The sequence below is a fragment of the Mauremys mutica genome, chromosome 3, assembly GCF_020497125.1.
Source record: "Mauremys mutica isolate MM-2020 ecotype Southern chromosome 3, ASM2049712v1, whole genome shotgun sequence".
Classification (NCBI taxonomy): Eukaryota; Metazoa; Chordata; order Testudines; family Geoemydidae; genus Mauremys; species Mauremys mutica.
In genome coordinates this window covers 146,031,838-146,055,813 of record NC_059074.1, presented here as the reverse complement: position 1 = coordinate 146,055,813, position 23,976 = coordinate 146,031,838, and the positions used below count along the sequence as shown (strand labels likewise).

The following is a 23,976-nucleotide window of genomic DNA, read 5'->3' as shown; positions in this document are numbered from 1 at the left end:
GACAAATTTTGGAATACCATTAGTTTGCACAAAATAACTAATAAAAGATAAATTCAGAAGTCCAGATGTTGGCATGAGGTAAAACCATGTGCATTTATTTAATCTGCATTTTAGAATTAGTAAGCATAAAATTAAATACGTTGACTGTAATAATTCAGTCATACAAGTGCAAGTCTCCAGCTATAACGTATTTTATGGCAGATCATTTAAAAAATGTACCAGTAAATCATAAAAGAGGGAGCATGTCCATTTAACTTTTATTGAAGTATACAGGAGGTTTTCTTTAGAAATCAAATATGAGCATGAAGATATGGCCAAACGTAAAATCTATCAAATTCAGTGAAAATTTTCTGACTTTAAATAGTAGCTGTAAGAATGACCAATATATATTCTTTGTTACATCCGCCCTCACTCTACAAGTAAAAAAAAAATAATAAACATTCAGTAAACATTCTTTCCTAAGGTAGTTTCCCTTATATATCAGTGATTTATCCATTTCTCGTATACATAACTTTTTAAACATACCAATCAGTGGTTCTCACAATTGAAAAATAAAAGCACAAAAAAGTTTACACTGTTGTACAGGTAAATAAAAGATCATCTTGAATTAAACTGTATATCCTTAAGGGCATAGTATAGTTTCAATTTCATTACCTATTACATAATTAGCTTCTTACATACAAATATTGACATATTTGGCTTGTGCTTCAAAGCCTCTGTATCTGTAAAGTCCATGTCAATGCCACTCATAATTTGAAATCACTGGAGATGTCTTTACTGCTGCTAGGTTTAACCTGGTCATGCAATATCGTCTCCTCAGAACTTGTTGTGGCACTGCAGTTCTCGGTGGAATCATCAGAATCTGGATCCAAGCCTTCAGGGCAGGGGAGTTTTAAAAGCTCTTCACGGAGTTGAGCTGTGTGACGCTGTATGTACAGATATTAAGATGCTGATTAAAACATCATTACTTTTCACAATTCTTCTAAGAAAGTAATTTTGATGCATATTATCAATCAAATAATATCCAGGAAAAATATATTATAAACACGGGCTCCCACAAGTTGAAAACCATTTCTGTGGCTGTCAACCAGTTCAGCAACAGTAATGGTTGCAGAAATTCACATACCCACAGAGTTCTACTGAGGGTGAAGTAAAGGGGACAATGGGATGCCAATCTGCAGCAGCAGGGCATTTGGGGTCAGGAAGGCAGCAGTGGAAATGTCCTGGTTTGTCAAGCTGTGCATCACAACTGTGTACTGTCCATGCTTATAGTTGGTGTTGGGCACAGCAGGAAAATTTTGAATAATTAGAACTCACTGTCTATAAAAGGGTTATGAAAAGACACATACTACAGAGATATATAATATAAATACTGTGGACATTTCTCTAATCTGTTCACCATAAAAAGCAGTGACCCTCATTTTAAAGCTCAGTTGCACTGAAACAATGTCATTCTAGCAACAGAAAAAGTGTTTCCCAGTAATAAAGCCACAAATTCTGCTCTTGTCCAAGCAAAAAACAAAAGTTGTTAAGTATTGTATATTTTGTTACTGAACACTAAAATTGCATTGGGATGTTAGATGTGCCAGGCCACTTAAATGTACAGTTATTTGCTTATCAATTTTTGATTTTGTCTATGAAAGTAATTTGTTTTCTGGGAAGCTTCCCTTTAAATCTGTACTGCAGATTGGTTATAGGAAATTTTATCATATCCCAAAATACATCCCAACGTAACACCAAACTGCTTCAAAAGCCTTATGAAGAAAATTGAACTTGCACACTTGCATGGGGTGGAACATAACTACATAAGAAGGAAATAAATTCCATTTGTAAAATATTTCATAAATGATCATCAAGAGATGCAGTGTGACTGTCAGTTTTACAGTTTATTTTAAAGCTTCAATCATGTTTCAACTTTTTTTTTTTAAATATTGCTATTTTTGCTTGTTATACTCATACATGCAGGATAGTTTCATTAAAGTGAACTGTTGCTTCATGTTACCTGTCATCATATTAGCATGCCTCACCTTAAGAGCTGCTGCGTGATGAGACATAGTCCTGCCTACCCGTTTGTCACTGCTGTACTGCTGTATATCTGCTATCCACTCCTCACACTGGGCCATGATCTCCACCCTTTTCAAGTAAAAATGTTTGTGTATGACCTGTAAGAAATATACAAGATAAGAAGAAAAAATTTTAATCACTGGCTTCCAACAACCACATGCTTTTAAGAACAGCAAGGCTGTGAGTTTTGACCTAAAAATATCAAGTAGATCAGTGGTTCTCAACCTTTTTGAGCTCAGGACTAATTTGCAAACCTTGATAGCCTATCATGACACAGAGAGACCTCCACCCCCAGAAGCCCGCAGACCCAGTCCTCACCTCCAAACCCTCTGCAGGGTTGCAGCAAGGGGGTGGGTGGCCTCAGAACTAAGATTCCAGACATTACAGCTAGGGAACTCCCTAACTGGGGAAAGGGTAGTGAGCTGAGATATTCCCCCCAAAAATACGGGGAAGAGTAAGGGGTGGGGTGGGATTTGGGGGCAAAGTGGCGTGGGGCTGGGCAGCAGGATGGGGAGTTGAAGAGAGGATGTTGCAAGGCAGAGGATAATTTAAAGGACCAGTATTTACTAGAGAATCTGACAGCACTATGACTCATTCCCTCCGAGCTCCAGGCCCATAGGGCTGGTTGGGTATGGCACCCTGCTCTGGGCACTGTGGCCTCCAGAGTCACTATGGCACTCAGTTTTGGGCTGGCTGGACCAAATTTGTGAGTGGCTTTATAACCTGGTGGATAGGGTTGCAATGCCAAGAGGGGAGGTTAGCACAGCCAGCCCCGGACCCTTTTATGCGTTCTGGCTATCCAATTTTGGGTCACAATCCACAGCTTGAGAAACCCCGATGCAGATGAGAACATTGTCATTTAGGTATTTTGTGTTATATGGCTGAAGATTAAACAAAAGCCTAAATACAATACCCTACTGGACTCTAAAATATTGACAGTAAAATGGTAGCCAAATTCCATGACTGTACAGAAATCCCAGATGTATTTGCAACACAGGGCATACATTTACACACAAATATTTTCTAATCTGGAAAAGAACAGATACAATACATAGGGCTTTTCATGAGTTTTAAAGCCACTGCCCTCATAGAACAGAATGTGTTTGGTGGAAGGGGGTAGAGCACCAGTTATGTCTCTAGTCAGTGCCACTTTCTGCCTGAACAGTAAACAGGTAGACAGAAGAACTTGTATTAGCAAGTGGGTGTATGGAAGAATGTCAACTGTGCAGTATATTCTTCCCCAGAGCTGGCCACGGACCATCAGCTAGTGTGCAAGGGGGCAAGGCCACAGTTATGTCCCCTTGCGGTTACCACCTTTGGTGGTACTAAAACTCCCTGTAATGCTCTTGTGATTTTAGAGTTCAGGCATCAGCATTCAGGCTGCCCCCTACACAGGTGGGAGCCAGAATCTGACCCTATACGTATCTTGGTGTTTATATACAGTTTTAGAGAGCACACAAAAGTAGTCCTAACTTTTACTAATGGCATGAGACTCTTAGCATGACTTTGTCAGAAATTTCTAAACCTTAAGTGGGGTCACAGATTTGTGAAACTAGAGAACTACTCTGAAATAGTTTCCTAAAGAAGTTTATCAAGCACACTATCAATTACGTCAAGGCTGAGTATTTTTGCAGTACAGTAGACGTGGGGCCATATTCTCCACTGCTTATTTCCTCTTTTCCTTATTATTCCTCTTGGGGTAAATAAACAAACTATCCTGAGAGTTGTTTTTCCTCATTTATAGCAGACACTATGAATAAACAGTGTGTAGAGTACTTAATTCCCTCCTTTACTCTTCTTCGCCCTACTAATTGTATAGGCAGCAACCTAGTAGTGCCTGTTTGCCTTCTTAGGCTTCAGGTAGAACAGATGCTTATTTTATCCAAAAGGTTTTTGTTTGGTTTGACCAGACTAATTTATAGGGATAGCCATACTCCCTCTAAGCTAAGGGGCCAATAAGTCAAATAGGTGCTGAAGCTTCTGCACTCAGAAATTCTTTGTCCTTTGGGGACAACCTGAATGTTAGCTTCTTCAGCGATGACAAAGAGGATTGGGAAAGCTGCCAACACTGTCAACATTCATCCCAATGTCCTCTGAGGGATCAAGCAGTTTTCAGGCTGTATATATAGGATAGGAGAGAGAGAACGAACCAACCCAGGGTAACTAATGGCTTCAGAGATCAAAAGGCTCAGACTACATCCCTAGTAGTAATGAAGTCAACAGCAGAAGTCTTTGGTTCCAAGACTTTCATTCTGAGAAAGCTGTTCGAGACAGTGTGTGTCATTCACTAAATATTTGTACATTGCCTAAGACAACAGGGCCCAACCTAGTTGAGGCCTCTAAGCACTACGGCCTATAAGCACTACTGAAGTATAAATGATGAAATAAGCCCCCATTCAGACTACTTAGCAGCTGTCACAGAAGATAGTGCTCTGCTTAAAACAAATCACAGATAAAAAGAAGGGGTAAAGATTGTACTTTCCAATGCATTCCCCAGATCCATGGTGATGCTTGGGAAAACTTGGGAGGACTCTCTCAAGGTGGTTCCCCTGGATAATCAAGGCTCTTGACTTTTCTGAAACCAGAGCAGGAGCCAGGGGACAGATGGTACCTCCCTTTTTCACACACACTCAATTCTGCATAGGAAGCAGTCAGATGTGAGCTGCTGGTTCTTAGACCTCCTAAGCTTCCTGGATACCTTTGCATCTTAAATCTTACAGGAAGAATGGTCTAGTGGTTAAGGATGGTAGCTTTAAATTTGGGACACCCAAGTTCAATTCCCTGCTTCTATCACAAACATCCAGTATGACCTCGGGCAAATCACTCCTGTAAAATGAGGATAAAAGTATGCTCTTACCTTATAGGGGTGTTGTGAGGATAAATACTTTCCAACCCTGATATTCTATGATTCAGGTGCTTAAATACTAAAAGTACAGAACCTACTATACACAGATCAGTCCATCCCTTGTCTTGCCTTTGGGCCAGGCAGTTCAAGAAGGGACTGGCACTGACTCAGCTGGAAAGTTTTTCAAAGTCTCTTTCATCAGGAAGAACTGGAATTACAATTAACACACTTTCCTGGACTGGAGAGTGAAACTAGCACAAACAATGCATCTCTTAGCTAAGTGCCCAGGCACTTGCTATGTGGATCAGGAATATCTTACTCTCTGGAGAGAGTACCACCTGAATTTAGTCTGTTGACTAATATATGCTGGCTAGCATACATATATATACAGTTAAACCCTGTTATCTCGACGGCCTAGGGGTTTGCCAAAAGCCATCGAGATAACCAATGATCGAGATAAACCCCTATCCACCCCCCCACCCCCTCCCTGCCCCCTTACCGCGCTGCCTGCACGTGGCTGGATCCGGCAAAGCGGAGCCGGGCGGACGGACGGACGGGCGGGCGGGGAAGCGGAGCCGGCGGGCGGGCGGCAGGCGAAGCCGGGACCAGGTATGTGGGGCGGGGACGGGCAGGGACCAGGTATGCGGGCCGGGCGGGTGGGCGGGGACAGGCAGGGACCGGGTATGCGGGGGCGGGGACCGGCGGGCGGGGAAGCGGAGCCGGCGGGCGGGCGGCAGGAGAAGCCGGGACCAGGTATGTGGGGCGGGGACGGGCAGGGACCAGGTATGCGGGCCGGGACGGGCAGGGACCAGGTATGCGGGCCGGGCAGGCGGGCGGGGACGGGCAGGGACCAGGTATGCGGGGGCGGGGAAGCGGGGACCGGCGGGCGGGGAAGCGGAGCCGGCGGGCGGGCGGCAAGAGAAGCCGGGACCAGGTATGTGGGGCGGGGACGGGCGGGGACGGGCAGGGACCAGGTATGCGGGCCGGGCGGGCGGGCGGGGACGGGCAGGGACCAGGTATGCGGGGGCGGGGAAGCGGGGACCGGCGGGCGGGGAAGCGGAGCCGGCGGGCGGGCGGCAAGAGAAGCCGGGACCAGGTATGTGGGGCGGGGACGGGCGGGGACGGGCAGGGACCAGGTATGCGGGCCGGGCGGGCGGGCGGGGCCGGGCAGGGACCAGGTATGCGGGGGCGGGGAAGCGGGGACCGGCGGGCGGGGAAGCGGAGCCGGCGGGCGGGCGGCAAGAGAAGCCGGGACCAGGTATGTGGGGCGGGGATGGGCGGGGACGGGCAGGGACCAGGTATGCGGGCCGGGCGGGCGGGCGCGGCGGGCGGGCGGCAGGAGAAGCCGGGACCAGGTATGTGGGGCGGGGACGGGCAGGGACCAGGTATGCGGGGCCAGGCGGGCGGGGACAGGCAGGGACCGGGTATACGGGGGCGGGCGGGGAAGCGGAGCCGGGCGGACGGCCGGGCGGCGAAGCGGGGAACCGCGGGGCTGGGGAGCCGGGGAGCGGGCGGCTGGGGACACGGTGGGTCGGGGACGCGGGGAGCCGGGCGGCTGGGGACGCGGGAAGCGGGCGGCTGGGGAACCGCGCGGCTGGAGAGCCGGGGAGCCGGCGGCTGGGGACGCGGGAAGCGGGCGGCTGGGGAACCGCGCGGCTGGAGAGCCGGGGAGCCGGCGGCTGGGGACACGGTGGGTCGGGGACGGGCTCGAGATATTAGGGTTCGGCAAATCGACATAACGGATGAGAAACTCATAAGCCAAAGAGGGAGTCTGGCGGTTCCACCCTTAAACCGTCGACTTAACAGGATTGGCAAGTTAACCGAGGTCGACATAAATGGGTTCGACTGTATTATGTTGATACTATTACCCGCAATATATATTCCAAGCATTTAAGTATATATATTAAGCATTAATATAGCAGCTATATAGCCCAAATTGGCTTGTACTTTTATTATAACCCTGTTAACTTATGGTAAGTATCCCATAACACCTTGCATTTGCTGAAGCAGGCATTTGGCACAAGCAGATAATAAACTTGTCAAAATCAAGATACATTCTTTCTGAGTCTTAGTACAAGCTAGGGAAGTACCTTCACGGATCAGTACCTGGAATGCTAATACCCAAAACAAAGATAAGGAAGGAACAGAACAACAAGTTAGGGAACTGGAACAAACTGATACGTTGGATTTTAGTGATGTGTAAAGAAATGTGTAACTTGTAAAATCATACCAGCTCAAATGTACAACTTTGGGGAGCACACCTACTGTGTAAGGTGAATGTAACATCGCTGCACAGGACTGACCACGGTATGTGAATTCCAAAGCAGGTAACCCAATGCAACACAGAACCTGATGCAACTGACCCCTTGGAACTGGGCTACAGAGTTAGTTATAATTACTAACCAGCCAAAATACAATTATAATAAAATCTGAAAAACTAATGCACTGTTTACACTAACACTATACTTACGTGGTTGATAAACTGATGATGGGGGGAAACAACCAAGGCAGTCATTTACTGTGGTAAGAAACCTATGGGACTAGGGAAGCAGTAGTTTATATACTCCTGCACTCAATGTTGGATTTGCATGCAAGTATGTAAGGCAGCACCAAGGTTACTTGACAGAGGGATCCAACTTTACATAGGCACACCCAGAAGTGGGGATCTACACAGATAATACTTGGAGAATAAGAACCAAATCTATTTATCATAGTGTCTTTAAAAGGCTTTTTAGTTTAAAGAGAAAAACCTAGTGCTAGGCATGTCCTTGCTGTACTGCAAAGGGACAAAAGACATTTTCGATGTAATACTGAGCTGCTCAATTATTTTACTGATGAATCAATGATTCTGCTCCCATTGCTAGCTCCAAACATTATAAAATGCCTTAGTCAATGTCACACCTAACATGACAAGTAAAGTGGAAGAGGAGAAAGTCATGAGGGAAAGTCAATGAGTTGTTCAATTAAATTTTGTCAGTAGCAAAATATGTTATTTTATTCTTTTAGCAGCCCTTTGACCACAAAAGCCAGATACTTTCAAGGTAAAACATCTCTTTGTACAATGGTAGGATAATAAAATACTAATTTAATTCCAGAAAGCATAAGTGCCCAATTTGTCAAAGATAATCTATCTTTATTGTGAGTATTCTTTTCTTAGTCAGTGTGTACTATTAAAAGTTTCAGAGAAGTCTTACAATCAGTTGAAGTGTATTAAGCCTGCTGTTGGAAGTGGTAAGAATAATGCATGGTTTTTACAAGTGACAACCAGTAGCTGACATTATGACAAAACTTAGCAATTTGCGTCTTCTTTTACATAAGAAAAAGGCTCAAAGCAGGAAAAAGTAAATGAGCATAAATAATGTGTCATGGGTAGAAAGTCTAGCTGGGAGTTGAACAGAATTTTTTTAAAACCATGTTCAAACTGCTAGAATCACGCATTCCACTTTTCTTAGACGTTAGGGAAGGCATCAGTTCTCACAGTTGGGAGTTACCCTTAATCTGATATACACACCTTCACAGTTTAATAGAGGTGTGAAATTGTCTAAGAAAAATTATGACAAATATCAGATTTCTTGCTTGGCTGCATAGTTAGCAAGGTTTTTTAGCAACATCAAATATAAATGAAAAAAGAGGAAGATCATCATAGTCTGATGATATCTTCATTAAAATGCTAAATGAAGATTAAATTAAATGAATTGCCACATGCCATGGACAATGTACATTTTTTCTTATGATGAAAGACTGTCAGTGAAAATCTATTTCCTAAGACTTCCAACTCCCCCCAGATATTAGTATTTCAAGGAAAAAAGAAGCTACATTCTATTATATTAAACAAACAATTAGAACTCCATAGAACCAGTATGAGTCAAATTCACTCCTGTGCCACACCATGCCTCGCTTAGTTTTTTCATTCTGTATGTTTTATGATCAGCCTTTAGATACTGGCTAAGTAGTTTTTTCAGTTTTGAATTGCACATTAAAGACAAATTTATTTAAACTTAAAAAAAGAAAATGCAAATGAGAAAAGTGTCTTCTTGCAGTCACATGTATCCTTTGCAGCTTGCTAATTTGCACCTCACTACTCTGCATATGCAATAATTCAACTCCCCAAAATGGCAGGTTCTCTGCAGTTCTTGATAAAGATCTAATAATGTTGCTGTGAAATCTCAAAAAATTCCATTAGTTTTACAAAATATATTACCGAATATTACTTGTAAACTATTAAATAATTACAGCTAGCATGAGCGAACAGGTACCATTAAGGTTGCAGGAGTTTCCTTTTATAAAGGGCCATTTCTATTAAACTACAAGTCTGCAAACTGTTCTTCTTTCAGGTTCCCCAACCTTGCCAAGCTCAGCATCAGAATCAAGCTCCCCACAGATCAGGACCCACCAACTCAAAGCAGCACTAATCCCTACCAGTACAACAGATGCAAAATCTACAGACATATTTCCACTGCTTCAATGATCAACAACCCCCACAACAGACCTTTCAATACCCATGAGTTCTACAAATGCCTATGACAACATGTGGTATACCTCATCTAGTGCATCAAACACCACAACAAGTTTAGTTTCACCCAAGTACTTCTATCACTAAAACAAAGCGGAGTCTGGTGGCACCTTAAAGACTAACAGATTTATTTGGGCATAAGCTTTCCACGTTGTTTTTGTGGATACAGACTAACACAGCTACCCCTCTGATACTTTAAACCAGTGGTCCCCAACGCGGTGCCTGTGGGTGCCATGGCGCCCGCCAGGGCATCTATGTGCGCCCGCGTACTGTCTGGCAGATGAGCATCCGCCGAAATGCCGCTGAGAAGCAGCATCATCCAGAGGCATCACTGCCAAAATGCCGCTGATTTTTGGCGGTGACGCCTCTGGATGCTGCTGCTTCTCGGCGGCATTTCAGTGGCGACGCCTGTTGACGTTGCCGCTTCTTGGCGGCATTTCGGCGGATGCCAGTCCTCGGTGGCTCGTCGTCCGGCGCCCTCCGGACGAAAAAGGTTGGGGACCACTGCTTTAAAGCATCACTATGCTCTCGAATGAACTCTCACAGAACAATTATAAGACAAACACCCTACCACCAATGGGTGAACACTCCAGTGGTGAGCTCGAGCCGATTCGCACCGGTTCGCAGGAACCGGTTGTTAAATTTAGAAGCCTTTTTAGAACCGGTTGTTCCAAGAGAATCCCAAAACAATCAGCAGGCAGGTAAGCCGGGCAGGGGACGCGCGGAGGGTTCCAGGGAGGCCCTGTGGCACCGGTCCTGGTGCCGGCTGAGCGGCTCCGGCCCGGCTTGGCTTGGGGAGTCAGGCCCCACAGCGCCGGTCCCGGTTGAGCGGCTCTGGCCTGGCCCAGCTCGGGGAGTTGGGCCCCGCGGCGCCGGTCCCGGCCGAGCGGCTTCCGCCTGGCCCGGCGAGTCGGGCCCCGCGGCGCCGGTCCCGGTGCCGGCGGAGCGGACCCAGTCCCGGTCCCAGGCAGTGTGGTAAGGGGGCAGGGAGGAGGTGTTCGGTGGGTTGTGGGGAGGTGGATGAGGGTGGACAGAGGTCAGGGTGGTCAGAGGGCAGGGAACAGGGGGATTGAATGGGGGCAAGGATTCCAGGGGGCAATCAGGAAGGAGCAGGGGTTGGATGAGGTGGTGGTGGGGCAGTCAGGGACAGAGAGAAGGGGTGGTTGGATGGGGCAGGGATTCCAGGGGGCCATCAAGAATGAGAGGAGGGGTTCGATGGAGCAGCAGGGAGCAGTCAGGGAACAGGGAAGGGGGGGATGGGTTGGGGTCCCCGGGGGTGTGTGTCAAGGAACATGGGCGGTTGGATGGGGCACAACCCCCTGGAGGGGGGCACGACCCCTTCATGAGGTGAGGAGGAGGGAACCTTTTAATATTTTGGCAGCTCGTCACTGGAACACTCTTCACAAAACTATCACTCCACATCTGATCCCTCGTCCTCAAAGGAAACCTGCACAATACCTTTGAAAGATGAGCCTGGGAACTTAAATTCCTAACCCTGATAGACACCAAAAATCATGGACTCAATAGATACTGGTTTTATTACTCATTACAACAATCTGTAACCCACTAGCTATCCTTTGTCCTCTGACTGCAGAGGTGTTAAATGCCCACTTCATTTTGAATGGGTTTCTTGCAACACCTGTTAACTCATGCTTAACAATCTGTTCCACCTTGTATTTAGCTTTGACACTGATTACCTTTCCCAGACCTGAAGAGTAGCTCTGTAGAGCCTGAAAGCTTGTCTCTTCCACCAACAGAAGTTGGTCCAATAAAAGATATTACCTCACCCACCTTGTCTGACTCATCTTTCAGGCTGACATTTTCCAGATCTGGTCTCTCCCCAGCAGTGAAATTTTTGGGAACATTTCAGAATTAGTAGTTCAGTTGGTTTAGTGTATGAAGAGTAAAAAGTGACACTTCTGTCACTGTCTTTTTCAGATCACTCGAATGCTTCAGTAGGAATGGGTGGAAAGGTGAAATGTAGTGAAAAAGACAGCCCCTGGGTCTGAAGTGTACTTTTCAGCTATGTGGTGAAAGCCTGTTTAGATTCGGAAGAGTTATGAGGATTTTAAAATGGAACTTGTGCATGCAAAATGTAACATACAATAAGGCTTCACTTTTTTTCTCCTGCAACCTACCATGGTTTCACAGGCACTGCACATGGTTGTGTTGGTTGAGTAGAATTTCTCTTTCTATACACTATCCCTAAACATTCTGTTGACTGGGGATGTAGGAAAAATGAGTGGAATTTCTCATCTAACATCCTAGTCCACATGCATCATCTCCGTGTGGGTCTGTAAAAGGAATAACGCAGTTCTGCATAGGGATCACAATGTTTCTAAGGCATCTGGTGCACTGTATTTTGGGTCCCTTGCAACAAAAACCTTTAAGCCGATAGTATATTTAACTGCACCAAAAATGTTAGAGCCTTGTTTTTTGTTAATGACCTTTGAGCACCTCACTTTGAGGTGTAGCCCAAAGAACCATGCTTAATTCAAATTTTGCACACTTTACTTATGCAGAAGGGTCCTACAGTTAGACTATTGGAGACCAGGTTAAGGAAGAGCTGGAGGCTCTTGGAGAGTTACAAGAAGAGAAGGGGACAATTGGAGGATTACAGTTTGGAAGATGGGGAGGAAGGAGAAAAGGATATCTTTTATCCAAAACCTGAAAATAACCTTCAATTCAAAGGATGGAAGCTCAGGCCATTTCTCTCCAATAAGGTGCAATCCACCATTAATCAAGTTACTGATGGGTGTTTCATATTATACCTCAGGATTTGTTTGCTTTTAGTGGGATGAAATCTGCCCCCTAATGTTACATTAAACCACAAACAACTAAACAACTAAGTGAAAAGTAATTCAGGCCCAGCTACAAATCTCTTGTATAGGCAGTGAACTTCTGTACTCTTGCAATCACTTTGAAAAGGCAGACACTAGAAATAAAGTAACAGTAATAGTCATTATCTGCTCTCATGAAATGATCTCATGATCTCTCTACTGGGATAAACCCATTTGGATGCATCTTATTCCTTCACCTTCTTCAGGAAGGGACAGGATGAGATATCTCCCTTATAAAAGCCATTAGCAGAATCTGAGCTATATAGCAAGTGTTTGAAAAATACTAAGATCAAATTCTGGGTGCTTTAATATAAAGGACAACAGTACTGAACAGGAATCAAGGTATTTAGGAACTGAACTGAGCTTTATAGTACATCCAAATTTATAGCTTTAATGTACAAATTATAATGGTGTAGTTTAGTATCCTTAACTTCTAGGCTTTTGTCTTTTTGAAGGGTAAGATTGTGTATATGTCTTGTAGGTTGCAGAGAACATCAGAGAGATATATATGAAAATGACTAACTCTACCACATTCTACCATCTTTAGTTGTTTCATTTAAATAATTACAATTTGATATTTTTCCTGGAAGAGTAAAGTTGTTACAAATATTTATTAAAAAAGGATTTATTAGTGAAGATGGGTGTAACAGTGAAGGGCACTGTTACATAAAATGTCAAAAGTCAGTTTAGAAGAATATCAGGGGCTCTCTTATTATATTTATATCTTGATTGACAGGGCCAGAATATCCTGCATATATGTTGCTATTCATGTATGGGTGTAATACTCTGTCCCCTGTCATGTAAGTGGTTGAGTGTCTGGGATGTTCACTGGTGTTTGATCACTGCTTCCATATTCACGTGAACATTAAAATTTGTTCCTGAAGACACTCAAGCTCTTTCCATTCTAAGGGTGGAGATCTATTAACATGTACTTTGAAGAAAATGATTAACTCATTCAAAGAGACGCATGATCTAGCAATGTGTTAAAATCAACATATTATAGGGTTACTCAATCTACATTTTTATGACATTTTTCAGCCAGAAAAAACACTAAATACTTTACAAACTCATGTATAAACTATACGCAGTACTGGGAATCACTTCACCCATCACTATGGTGCAGCCAGCTCTGGAATGAAAAGCTGCTGCTGTTTAACTCAATAAAACACTTCTTTTTTATGGACTCTGATGATTGGTTGGTCAAACAAACAACTTAACATCTTCCATTAATGTCTGTACTGATTATTTTACTTCCTTTAATTTGTCATCTATTTCTTCACTTGCCACATCTAGTAACAGACTTGTAAGCGTCAATCTGTCTGGAGGAGTATAACCAGAGTGAAATCTTTTCTTTAATACCTCATTTTGCAGTACATTGAAGGCAAGATCATTAGCAGAAAATTATCAAGTTCAAGAGAGTTGTTTTTACATCAATTGACCTTTGCCTTTCAAAGACAGACAGTGCTCCTAAACCAAACTGGTGATGTTCAGAGCTGGAAACTGGTTTTCTCTACTTTCTGAAATGAGTACAAACCCTAGGTAGCATATTAATTAGCTCAAGAACATTTATAATTTGCTTTTGAATTATCTGTTTTCATTACTCTAGTCCATTCACTCACTTGTTTCCTGCCCCTTCCTTCCTTTAGGCATCTTGAGTTAGATAAATTAATACACTAATGTTTGGTAAACCTTTAGTATGTATTTGCAGTATTGATCAGTAGATTTTGCATGTAATGCAGTTAGAATAAGAAACAACACATCTGATGCTGTGAAAAGTTAAAAATACAAACTAGCTAAGCTTTACAGAACCACATTTTATCAGATTTTCCACTCATCTTTCTAGAAGTTTAAAGATTCTAGAAAACTCATCTAATAAACTCAACTCCACCAATGCATCAAATTTCTTGTTGTTTTCTAATAAGTATAGCAAGAACCTTGATATTCCCATCATTTCTTTCAACGTTTTTATAAAGTTAAAGTTCTCATTCAACAAGAAGGAAATCTTAGATGTTGATAACACAAATGCAAGGAGTATGGGGCATAAACAGGAAGAAATTTAAGTATTAGTGCGTAAGCTAAAATTACGACTTGACTAGCATCAAAGAAATATGATGGCATAAAGCTTATGACTAGAATACTGGTACAAAGGGATCCTTGTTCAGGAAGGGCAAGCAGGGAAAAAGGGCAGGAGATGTTGCATTATACATCAGGAATATATACAGTTGTTCTGAGGTCCAAGTGGTGATAGGCAAGCCATTTGAAAGTCTCTGGGTAAAGATAAAGGGGGAAAAAAACAGAGAAGTGATGTCATGCTCGGAGTCTACTACAGACTACCAAATCAGGAAGAGGAGGTGATTGAGGCATTTCTAGAACAAACAACAGAAATATCCAAAACACAAGACCCAACAGTAATGGGGGACTTTAACTACCAAGACTTCTGTGGGAAAAGTAATATGGCAAAACACAGAATCTCTAATATGTTCTTGGAATGTATTGGGGACAACTTTTTGTTTCAGAAAGTGAAGGAAGTAACCAGAGGGACAACCATTTTAGACTTGATTCTGACCAACAGGGAAGAATTGGACGTGAATTTGAAGGTGGAAGACAATTTGGGTGAGTGATCATGAAATGATAGACTTCATGATTCTAAGGAAAGGCAGGAGTAAGAGCAGCAGAATAGGGACAATGGACTTCAACAAACTCAGAGAGCTGATAGATTTTCTTCCCATGAGACCTGACCTAAGGGAAATGGAGTTGAGGAGAGGTGGCAGTTTCTCAAGGGGACAATATTAAAGGCACCAACTGCAAACCATCCCGATGGGAAGGAAAAATAGGAAGAATAGCAAGAGGCCAATATGGCTCCATCAGGAACTCATTAATGACCTGAAAATCAAAAAGGAATCCTACAAAGAGTGAAAATATGTACAAACTGCAAGTACAAAAGTATAGCACAGGCATGTAGGGACAAAATCAGAAAGGCGAAGGCAGAAAATGCATTACATCTAACAAGGAAATAAATGACAATAAAAAGATGCTCTTTAAATACATTAGGTACATGAAAAAGATGAAGGAAAGTGTAGCAGGAAAGGAGAGTTAATAACTGATGATATCAAGAAAACTGAGGTGTATAATGTCTATTTTGCTTCAGTCATCACTAAAAAGGTTAATTGTGACCAGATACCAAGCCAGGAAGTGTTTCAAGCACTCTGGAAGACAGGATTAGAATTCAAAATGACTGACAAATTAGCGAACTGGTCTCAAATCAGTAAGATAAAATCAATAAAGGAAGGAAAAAATTAGATGCCCAACTACAAAATGGGGAATAACTGGCTACGTAGTAGTATTGCTGAAAAGGATCTGAGGGTTATAGTGGATCACAGATTGAATATGAGTCAATGATGTGATGCAGTTGCAAAAAAGACTACTATTCTGTGGTGTATTAACAGGATTGTATGTAAAACATGGGAGGTAACTCTCCCACTTTGCTTGACACTGGTGAGGCCTCAGCTGGAGTACTGTCTCCACTTCTGGGCACCACAAATTAGGAAAGCTGTGAATAAATTGGAAACTCCAGAGGAGAGCAACAAAAATAATAAAAGGTTTAGAAAACCTGACCTCTGCTGTAAGGTAAAAGAACTGGGCACATTTAGTCATGAGTAAAGATGACTGACTGGGGACCTGATAACAATCTTTAAATATGTTAAAGGCAAAAGCCAGCGTTTATTTTGTTTCATAATACCTACCTCCTTAAAACATGGTGAAGGGTTTCTGATTTGTTCAAGCATAGCCCACTTGACTGTTGCCTGTCGTATATTTCCATCATATTCTCTGGAACTCTGTGTACCACTAGGAGTACCTCTAGATCTTTCATATCCCGGTTCATTAAAATAGGGTTCTGCTACCAATATGAGGGACTGGACAGACACCAACACCTGTGGAGAGAAGCAGTTAAATGAGTAAATGAAAAATAATTCAGCCCATTACATAATGACCACCACTTGTTTTTAAAATACATTATATATTAAAAGATTTGTCTTCATTACAAGAAATATTCTATGACAAATTAATGTATGTTGTAAAATATGAATATTTCATACTAGTGGGGAATTGTGGCAAATATCTATTCCATCTGAAACAATTACCATACTTATACTAAAAATCAACATCCATACAACTGTAACCCTAGTCCAAAGAAAAAATAAATTAGAAAACTATAAGAAGATAAATATGTAGCTACATATTACTTCCAGAGCTAAACATTTTTTGAATAAATTGGCCTGGCCCCACATAGATTTTTAGGCAGTTTGAACAAACTAACAACGGTGTCTTTTATTACATTAAAAACTTAACCATTGTTACTTTGTTCAAACTGCTTAAAAATCCATAATCAGTGGAGGTAAAAATTCTAGCTTTCAGGTCCAAGCGTAGCACAGATGCAGCACATAGATTTTTGAGAATAAAAGCTGAGCACTGTAAGTATAAACTGAATATTTATAAAATGAAACAGAGTATAAAAGTTAAATAGCTGAAGTGCCACAGCTTCACTATTGCCTGTCACACCCTGATTCAGGATTCTGTGGTTTTCGTGCAACATCTCCTGATATTGCCAACACCTAAAGCAGCTCTCCCTAAATTAACTTAGCTATTAGTGCCATGGTTAATTACTGCAGAAGAAATTCAGCTCTTCATAGACCAAAAGCAGCTAAAATAAACTTTCAAAGTAGTAAAAAAAGCAAACATAAAAAAGTTCTGTAGGAAATACAAACTCAATCTACAGTAAGTTGACTGCACATTCACTATTTATTTTATTGGGATTTATATACACACACAAGGTATGTAGCCATATGCACTAGGTAACCTTCGAAAAAAAACCTCAGAAGTACCTACATGAAACACAACACTCCAACATACCTAATGTGCAGTAGTAACATGCAGTTAGACCCATGGCCAGCAATCAAATAGATATTTAATGCTAAACTCCCTCTCCAAAAATTCACTCGCTCTAAAAAAAACCCACCTCAACGAGGGGCATGGCTCCCAGCGCTGGGGCACTGTTTAAACTGGCACTTTACGGCGCTGCAACTTGCTGCGCCTCGGGGGGTGTTTTTTCACACCTCTGAGCGAGAAAGTTGCAGGGCTGTTAATTTCCAGTGTAGACAAGCCCTTAGTTTCAGTGGAATTCCCTATGTAACTTACTACCACAAAACACTATACTCCGTTTGACATGGAAAAAAAGCTTTGAAATTTAGGTGCAAAGAAATCATTTAGAAGACTAAGTAGATGTCTGATTATTCTCTTTTTAAAAGAAAAAAGTATTATTTCAAAGTTTTTAGATCTACTGATATTATATTAGCTATATAATATAATGTAACTTGGTACTTTAGTTATTTATTTGTAAAGATTATGGTTAACTGAAAGGACCCAATATTCTTCTCAGACATACAAAATAAATAGGGGGGCAGAATTTGGCCTTGATTTCCCTCTTTTCACCATCTGAACAAGAAGAAACAATTCTTATTTGAAACAGAGGCTTAAACAATCATTTTAAAATATTTAATGAAGTATCAGGTGAATGAAATTAGATTTTTGTAGATCCATTCTCATTATTATTACATCTCTGATGAGCTGGAGGTCATTCTAGCATGTGATAACACAAATAGGAGTGGGTGAACTTATTTTGATCAAAATGAATCTTACTGAATTAATTTGCACCAAGACAAAATGAAGGTGATGAGCTGAGGGACAGCATAGTGTCTAGTGGGCTGAGCAGGGGACTGGAATCTAAGAACATCTGAGTAAGAGTCTCATTCGGCCTTTAATTCACTGAGTGATATTTAGCATAATGATTAAATCTTTCTGACTCAGTTTCTCCATCTCTCCACCTCTACCTCTGTCACTGGCTGTTTATATATTTAGCAGTTCAAACACGTTAAATGCTATAACATACTGTATAATCAGAACTGCAAAACAGCACCTCTACGAAAGTTAGCTGCCAATGCTGCATATGAAATAAATACTTGCGAGCTTCCATTGAGGTACTTTTCTAATAAAGAAAATGTGTTAGGTTTTCATCTCCATATCAACATCAAAAGTCATTTTTCTTCAAATACAAATTCTTGTGCTTGTTGAATAAAAGTTAGACTATATTCATCAAAAATGTAGACTAACAAACTAGACTCCCCCCCCGCCCCATGGAATCAAGAGATACCAAAAAAGGGGTGGGTGTGTCTGTGTTTTTAAGATTTATTATAAAGCTGTTGTCTTGCTATCTAGTTCTTTCAGTATCGATCTTAAGCGGAGTCAGTTTATGGTTGTCCTATCTAATGGATGTCGTCTTTCATATAAAAAAGAAAAAGCTATTTTATTTTGGGTTCTGTTTATCTATAAAATAAAATTGTGTTTTTTCTATTATAATAAAGAGTGGAATTTTCACAAGTGTTTAGAGTCAGCCTAATTCTGCTCCCTCTGAAGTCAATGGGAGCTGAGTTAGGCCAACTCCGAAAGCTTTTGAAAAATCCACCCCAAAATGCTACATGTCAAAACTTGTCATAAAAATCAGTGTTGAACTCATAGGATTCACTACATAAAGAACACAAAAACTCTGCCATATTTACTGTTCAAACATCTTACATTCTGGGTATTTTAAAATTTAGACATAGTAGACACTGAATAGCAATAGATATTAGCTATTCATGGCTTCGAACATTATGCACAGTCTTAACTAATAAGCAGATTTGCTGCTGTATATTATGTTTTCAGCTACCTAAAATCTCTGAACTGAATTTTCCACTTTCATCTGCGTTAGAAAATTCTTAGTGTTCTCTTACTACCTTCAAAATGGAACCCATATAAAATAAAATAACCAGCAGACCACAGATTTCAATATAAAATTGCAAACTATTTCTAAACTAGTTTTTTTGTAACAATCAAATCTAACATTCCATAGAAACATATGATTGCCTCCCCTCTCCCAGACGTAATCTGTAATTACATAAATGAATAAAGAAAAGGTCTGTTGAACTAAATTAATCTAAACCAAACAAGGATAAAAAGGCCTCTGGTGAACACAGGGTTTCTATCATACGCACCGTTATCCATTACATTTTTAGTTAATGTTTTCCAAACAAACGTTCAGTTTATCCTATTTTTCATCAATTAGTGTTTACAAAGTAATTTGAAAATGCAAAGAATTATGGCCCAGATGGTCTCTATGTATGAAAAACCTAGTCTGGGGAACAATTTTGTCCAGAAAAAAGCTAGTTAAAGTATAAAACTACCTCCAATCTGACCAGTACATAGGAATAAAAGCCAAGGCCTAATGGGAAGGACCTGGGGCAGAAAATCACTCTGTCCAAGAGAAGAACCACTTTGAGATAAGGAAAGAATCGAGTGAGTGCCAGGAAAACCCAAACAAGCCATTTGAGTGCATTAACAGACTTTGCTATAGTTTTTATTTTGCATTTGTGTAACAACCGGTGAATTTATACAGACTTTGTATTAAATTTCCATAATAATTTGCGCAAGTGTCTGTTTTATGTTAGTCAACTGCAAAATCCCATGCTTCCTGGTAATTGCTGGATTCTTTTTAATCCCCATTCATTGCTGTGGCTACTATATGAGCTTTATTCAGTTGATTTATTAGAAGGTTTTGGAAGAGCTTCTTTATAGTTCTGGATAGCACATACTTCATTTTCCCATCCATTTCTTACTATTTATGATAATATGAATTTTGGAGGCTGCTTTGCATTCAACATGAACACCATGCTATAGATGTTAAATGATTCCTGCAAGATAAGAGCTCAATCTCCCAGCTTGTGTGTGTCTAGTCAAAATCAGCACCTGGATGAAAAGCAGCTGTCTACAGCTGAGCCAAGACAGGCTGAAATAATATGGGTAAGAAGAGGGAAGCACTTTGAAGAATTTGCCTACTCTGTAATGTTTCTCACTAGAGAGAGCAATTGCCTTCAAATGGTTGTCAGTCAGTCTGCAGTTGGAATGCCCTTTTGGACTCCTCAGTACTACTAGATGTCCAACTATCCCCTGCAGCAATTGCTGCCAACTTTCAGGTGCAGACCAGACCACAGCGCTCCCTGTATGAGCTCCAGGCTTGATTACTGAACTCAAATATAGGAGTGAAGCCACACATCCTGAGAAAGTTACAGCTGGTACAAAATGTCCATCTGTTTAGCAACACAACTGACTGTAAGCAATCACCCCAGTTGTCTCCTTTCTGTGCTGACTCCTCACAGGGTACCGAGTCCAGTTCATGGTCTGTCCAAAATTTAAAACCCTCTAATGGAATTGGCTCTTGCTACCTGAGAAATTGCTTCTCCCTGAGACCATGAGCTCCCATGGCAGCTAAGATGAAACTGTTGACCAACAGGGGGAGGCTTGTGAATGCAGGAGACAGAACTTTCACAGACTCTGCTCCTAGACTATGGAACTCACTCCTACAAGAAATGAGAATGACCAGTGAGTTACCAGTTTCACAACTAAATGCAAAAATTTATTTCTTTGGCTTCACTTTTTTTTCCCCTCAATAATTTCTTCCCTCACCCACTTAGACACAATCATAAACAAGCAAGCAAAGCCAACTAACGTGTATTTCTTCTACAGACTTGGAAGGAAGGAAGAAATAACGCTACTCCTATTTTTGTACAGCTGGGAGGCAATCAGGTATTACCAGTGATGGGAGCCATTTAAGTACCTAAATAGTGTCTCTCGTTTTGGAAAAAAAAATCACACACTGAAGAATTTCTTTACATGCAGTATTAAGTTTTGCAGGTGTGTTTATTTCCCAGGTTTTTTTCTGTTATTCCAGGTCTTTTCCGCAATACAACATATAAACAGTATTTGACAGGCTGTGAGTTGGATATTTTGGAATTATTCAACAGCCTAGACAAGACAGTCATGTACCATTTATTAGCATGAACAGTGTTCATGGGGTGTTGCATGCTTCATGTGTCATTAGGTTGATAATGTTCCAGTAGCTCAGTAAGCTTTTCACCTGGTTGTGGTAATTTTTAGACTTTTTAGCAAAATAATCACACTCTGGGGCTAGTTAATAATAGAAATCCATTTATCAAATGTAAATTTCTGTTTAATTTCTTTAAAACATTCTACTTATGGCCAGATTAGGACACAAAAGCAGACCACAAATACTAGAATACCAGTTAACACAACTAACAATTACGTATTGACAATCATTATCTATCTGCACTCTTTACATGAAAAGATTGTTATGCTTATCAGTTACGACAGTCTCGCCTCTGGACTGTAGACTTCACACTTTGCTACCAGTCCCCCTTGTGATACTGCCAGATGATATGTGACAATTATATGTTGTCCCACAGTTATTACCATATGTCCAGTCATATTCACTATTTTAAGGAAAGGGAATATTGTGAGAATCAGAAATACCTTTAAAATCAGAACGATTTTGTTGAATTATCTCCCCTATTACTTCTTATTCAACAACTACAGTCCGCAGGGTGTTGTGTATTCATATTTTGATACTGTCAGCAGGGGCGGCTCTATGATTTTTGCAACCCCAAGCACGGCAGTCAGGCAGCCTTCAGCGGCCTTTCTGCGGGAGGTCCGCCCTTCCCGCGGATTTGGCGGCAGCTCTGCGGGTGATCTGCCGGTCCCGCGCCTTTGGCGTACCCGCTGACGAATTGCCGCCGAAGCCGCGGGACCGGTGGACCTCCCACAGAAATGCCGCCGAAGGCTGCCTGACTGCCGCCCCACGCGGCTTGCCGCTCCAGGCACATGCTTGCTGCGCTGGTGCCTGGAGCCGCCCCCGACTGTCAGAAAGAGAAACTTTCCAAAATCACAATAGAATCTTGATTTCATTGAAGCAGATAGTAAAACCCTATGTCTCAATAACAATATAACAGATATCGTAGAATAAAAAAAACCCCACAAACCCGCAAACTGGACTTTTCCACTTAGATATTTACAGAATGTTTTCTTGTGTTAAATTTCAACCTTCTGAAATTATTTTCTAAAGTTAATCCTTTATCTGCCGTGCTACTTTAATGTCCAATCCCATACACAGCACAAAAAATATGAAGTTAAGAAACATGGATTCTTGCAGAGAAGAAAATTTCATGTCATTACCATAACAGGATGATAAAGAAGGTAATTTGCAGCAAACAATGGCATTTTGCAGCAATTATGTCCAGGTTTTAAAAACAAAACAAAACACTTTCTGCTTTGCAGTCATTTCAAAATGCTAATTAGATGGCTCTGTGGAAAACTCAGCTGATCAGCAACATTGAAATTATGTATTTTCCCCAGGAACAGTCCTTTTATAGGAATTTATTAGCAAAACCATTAACAAACTTATTTACTAGCACTACTGGTCATGAATCTGGTTAACTCCTTATAGTCACAAACGAGTATTCTTTATTAAATGTCCAATTATAGCAGCCTTTAAGAATATATTAAAATGAGCTAACAAAGTCTGCCTTTAGCATTCTGAAAACTAATAACTGTATGTTAGAGCATTGTGCTAATTTTTTTTAAAAACAGGAATTAACTATTCTGTGAAATCTACTCTATACCAATAACAATTTGTCCTATGTCTTGTATAATTAATTTGTCACACAGTTTCTGCACGTCTTCCCACAATATATGAAAAAAATGGGACCAAAACCTTTGGCTATAGATATAAATATTAAATATATGCAGGCTCACTTACACATTCTCATAATTTATGCTTCTTGTAAACAGATTTTTGTAAACTCAGAAGCAAATGTACAATGCATACACTACCAAGAAATAAGAGTAAAAAAACCAATAACTAAAAATAGAAAGAAGTTCAAGAAAAATGACCCCATGATCTCTTGGAAAGGAAATAAGTGAGACAAGGTTGGAGATCTAGGCCTTTTCCTACAACACCGAGAAGCCTAATGAGGGAAACAAGGAACCTGCCACAACACCACAGGGTGGTAAGGCACAAGATCATACCATGGGGCTTAAAAGGACTGAGACTAGAAGCTCCTATGAGCACAAATCAAGAACCTCAGTCCTTGTTCTAGGAGCTGTCTAGAGAGAGAAGCTGCAAAGTACATCCCAGATGGCACTGTGCCCAATCAAATTGTCCCTGAAACCAAAAGCCCATAATGGGGGACCAACTAGCTTCTTGATCTATCCAGAGATAAACTGGCCCTCAAAACTGGTTAATCTAGGCATTAGCACTAGGGAAGTGAGGTCAGCATCAAGAGAAGCAGCAGATGGTGTCTTCAGCATCTGCACTGGAGAGAGAACATTTAGAACCAAAACTTCCAGCACCACGGACTGGTCCCATCTCTGATTCATAGAATGCCTTTTCTTGTTAGAGCGCTTGATTCCCCGGGCACCAAGGAATTCTCATTTCTCCGCTTTCTCTTAACGTTATGCTTTACAGCAGAGAACAGAAGTTCCCGGGGCCTCCCACAAATTTAGAATGAACTAGAGATGGCTGAGGACTTACTGCTGTTCGGAGAGGACTGAACCTCTGTCGCTTTCTCTAGTGCTGCAAGTGTAATTGGCACCAACCTTTGAGGTTTCACCAGGTGCAGTCACTGAGGAAGGCCCTAGCATTGAAAGACCAGCACCAGCCAACTCCACCAACTTTGGAGTTGGAGAATGGGTCAAGAAAGGCCCTGGTGCAGCAATAGTAGGAATCCCAGAGGACTGAGTCTCCCTTTTCTCAGAATCCTAGTACCTAT

At 41.6% G+C, this 23,976-nt stretch overlaps 1 protein-coding gene across 1 annotated transcript in view; it reads right to left on the bottom strand.

Moving 5' to 3' along the window:
- Positions 1-68: 68 nt before the first annotated feature.
- BIRC6 (baculoviral IAP repeat containing 6) overlaps positions 69-23,976 on the bottom strand; it is a 299,904-nt gene continuing 275,996 nt past the window's right edge. The window contains 3 exon segments of the mRNA XM_045011913.1: positions 69-926; positions 2,028-2,162; positions 16,006-16,194. Of these exon segments, the coding sequence (XP_044867848.1) occupies positions 747-926; positions 2,028-2,162; positions 16,006-16,194 (504 nt within the window). The 3' untranslated portion in view covers positions 69-746.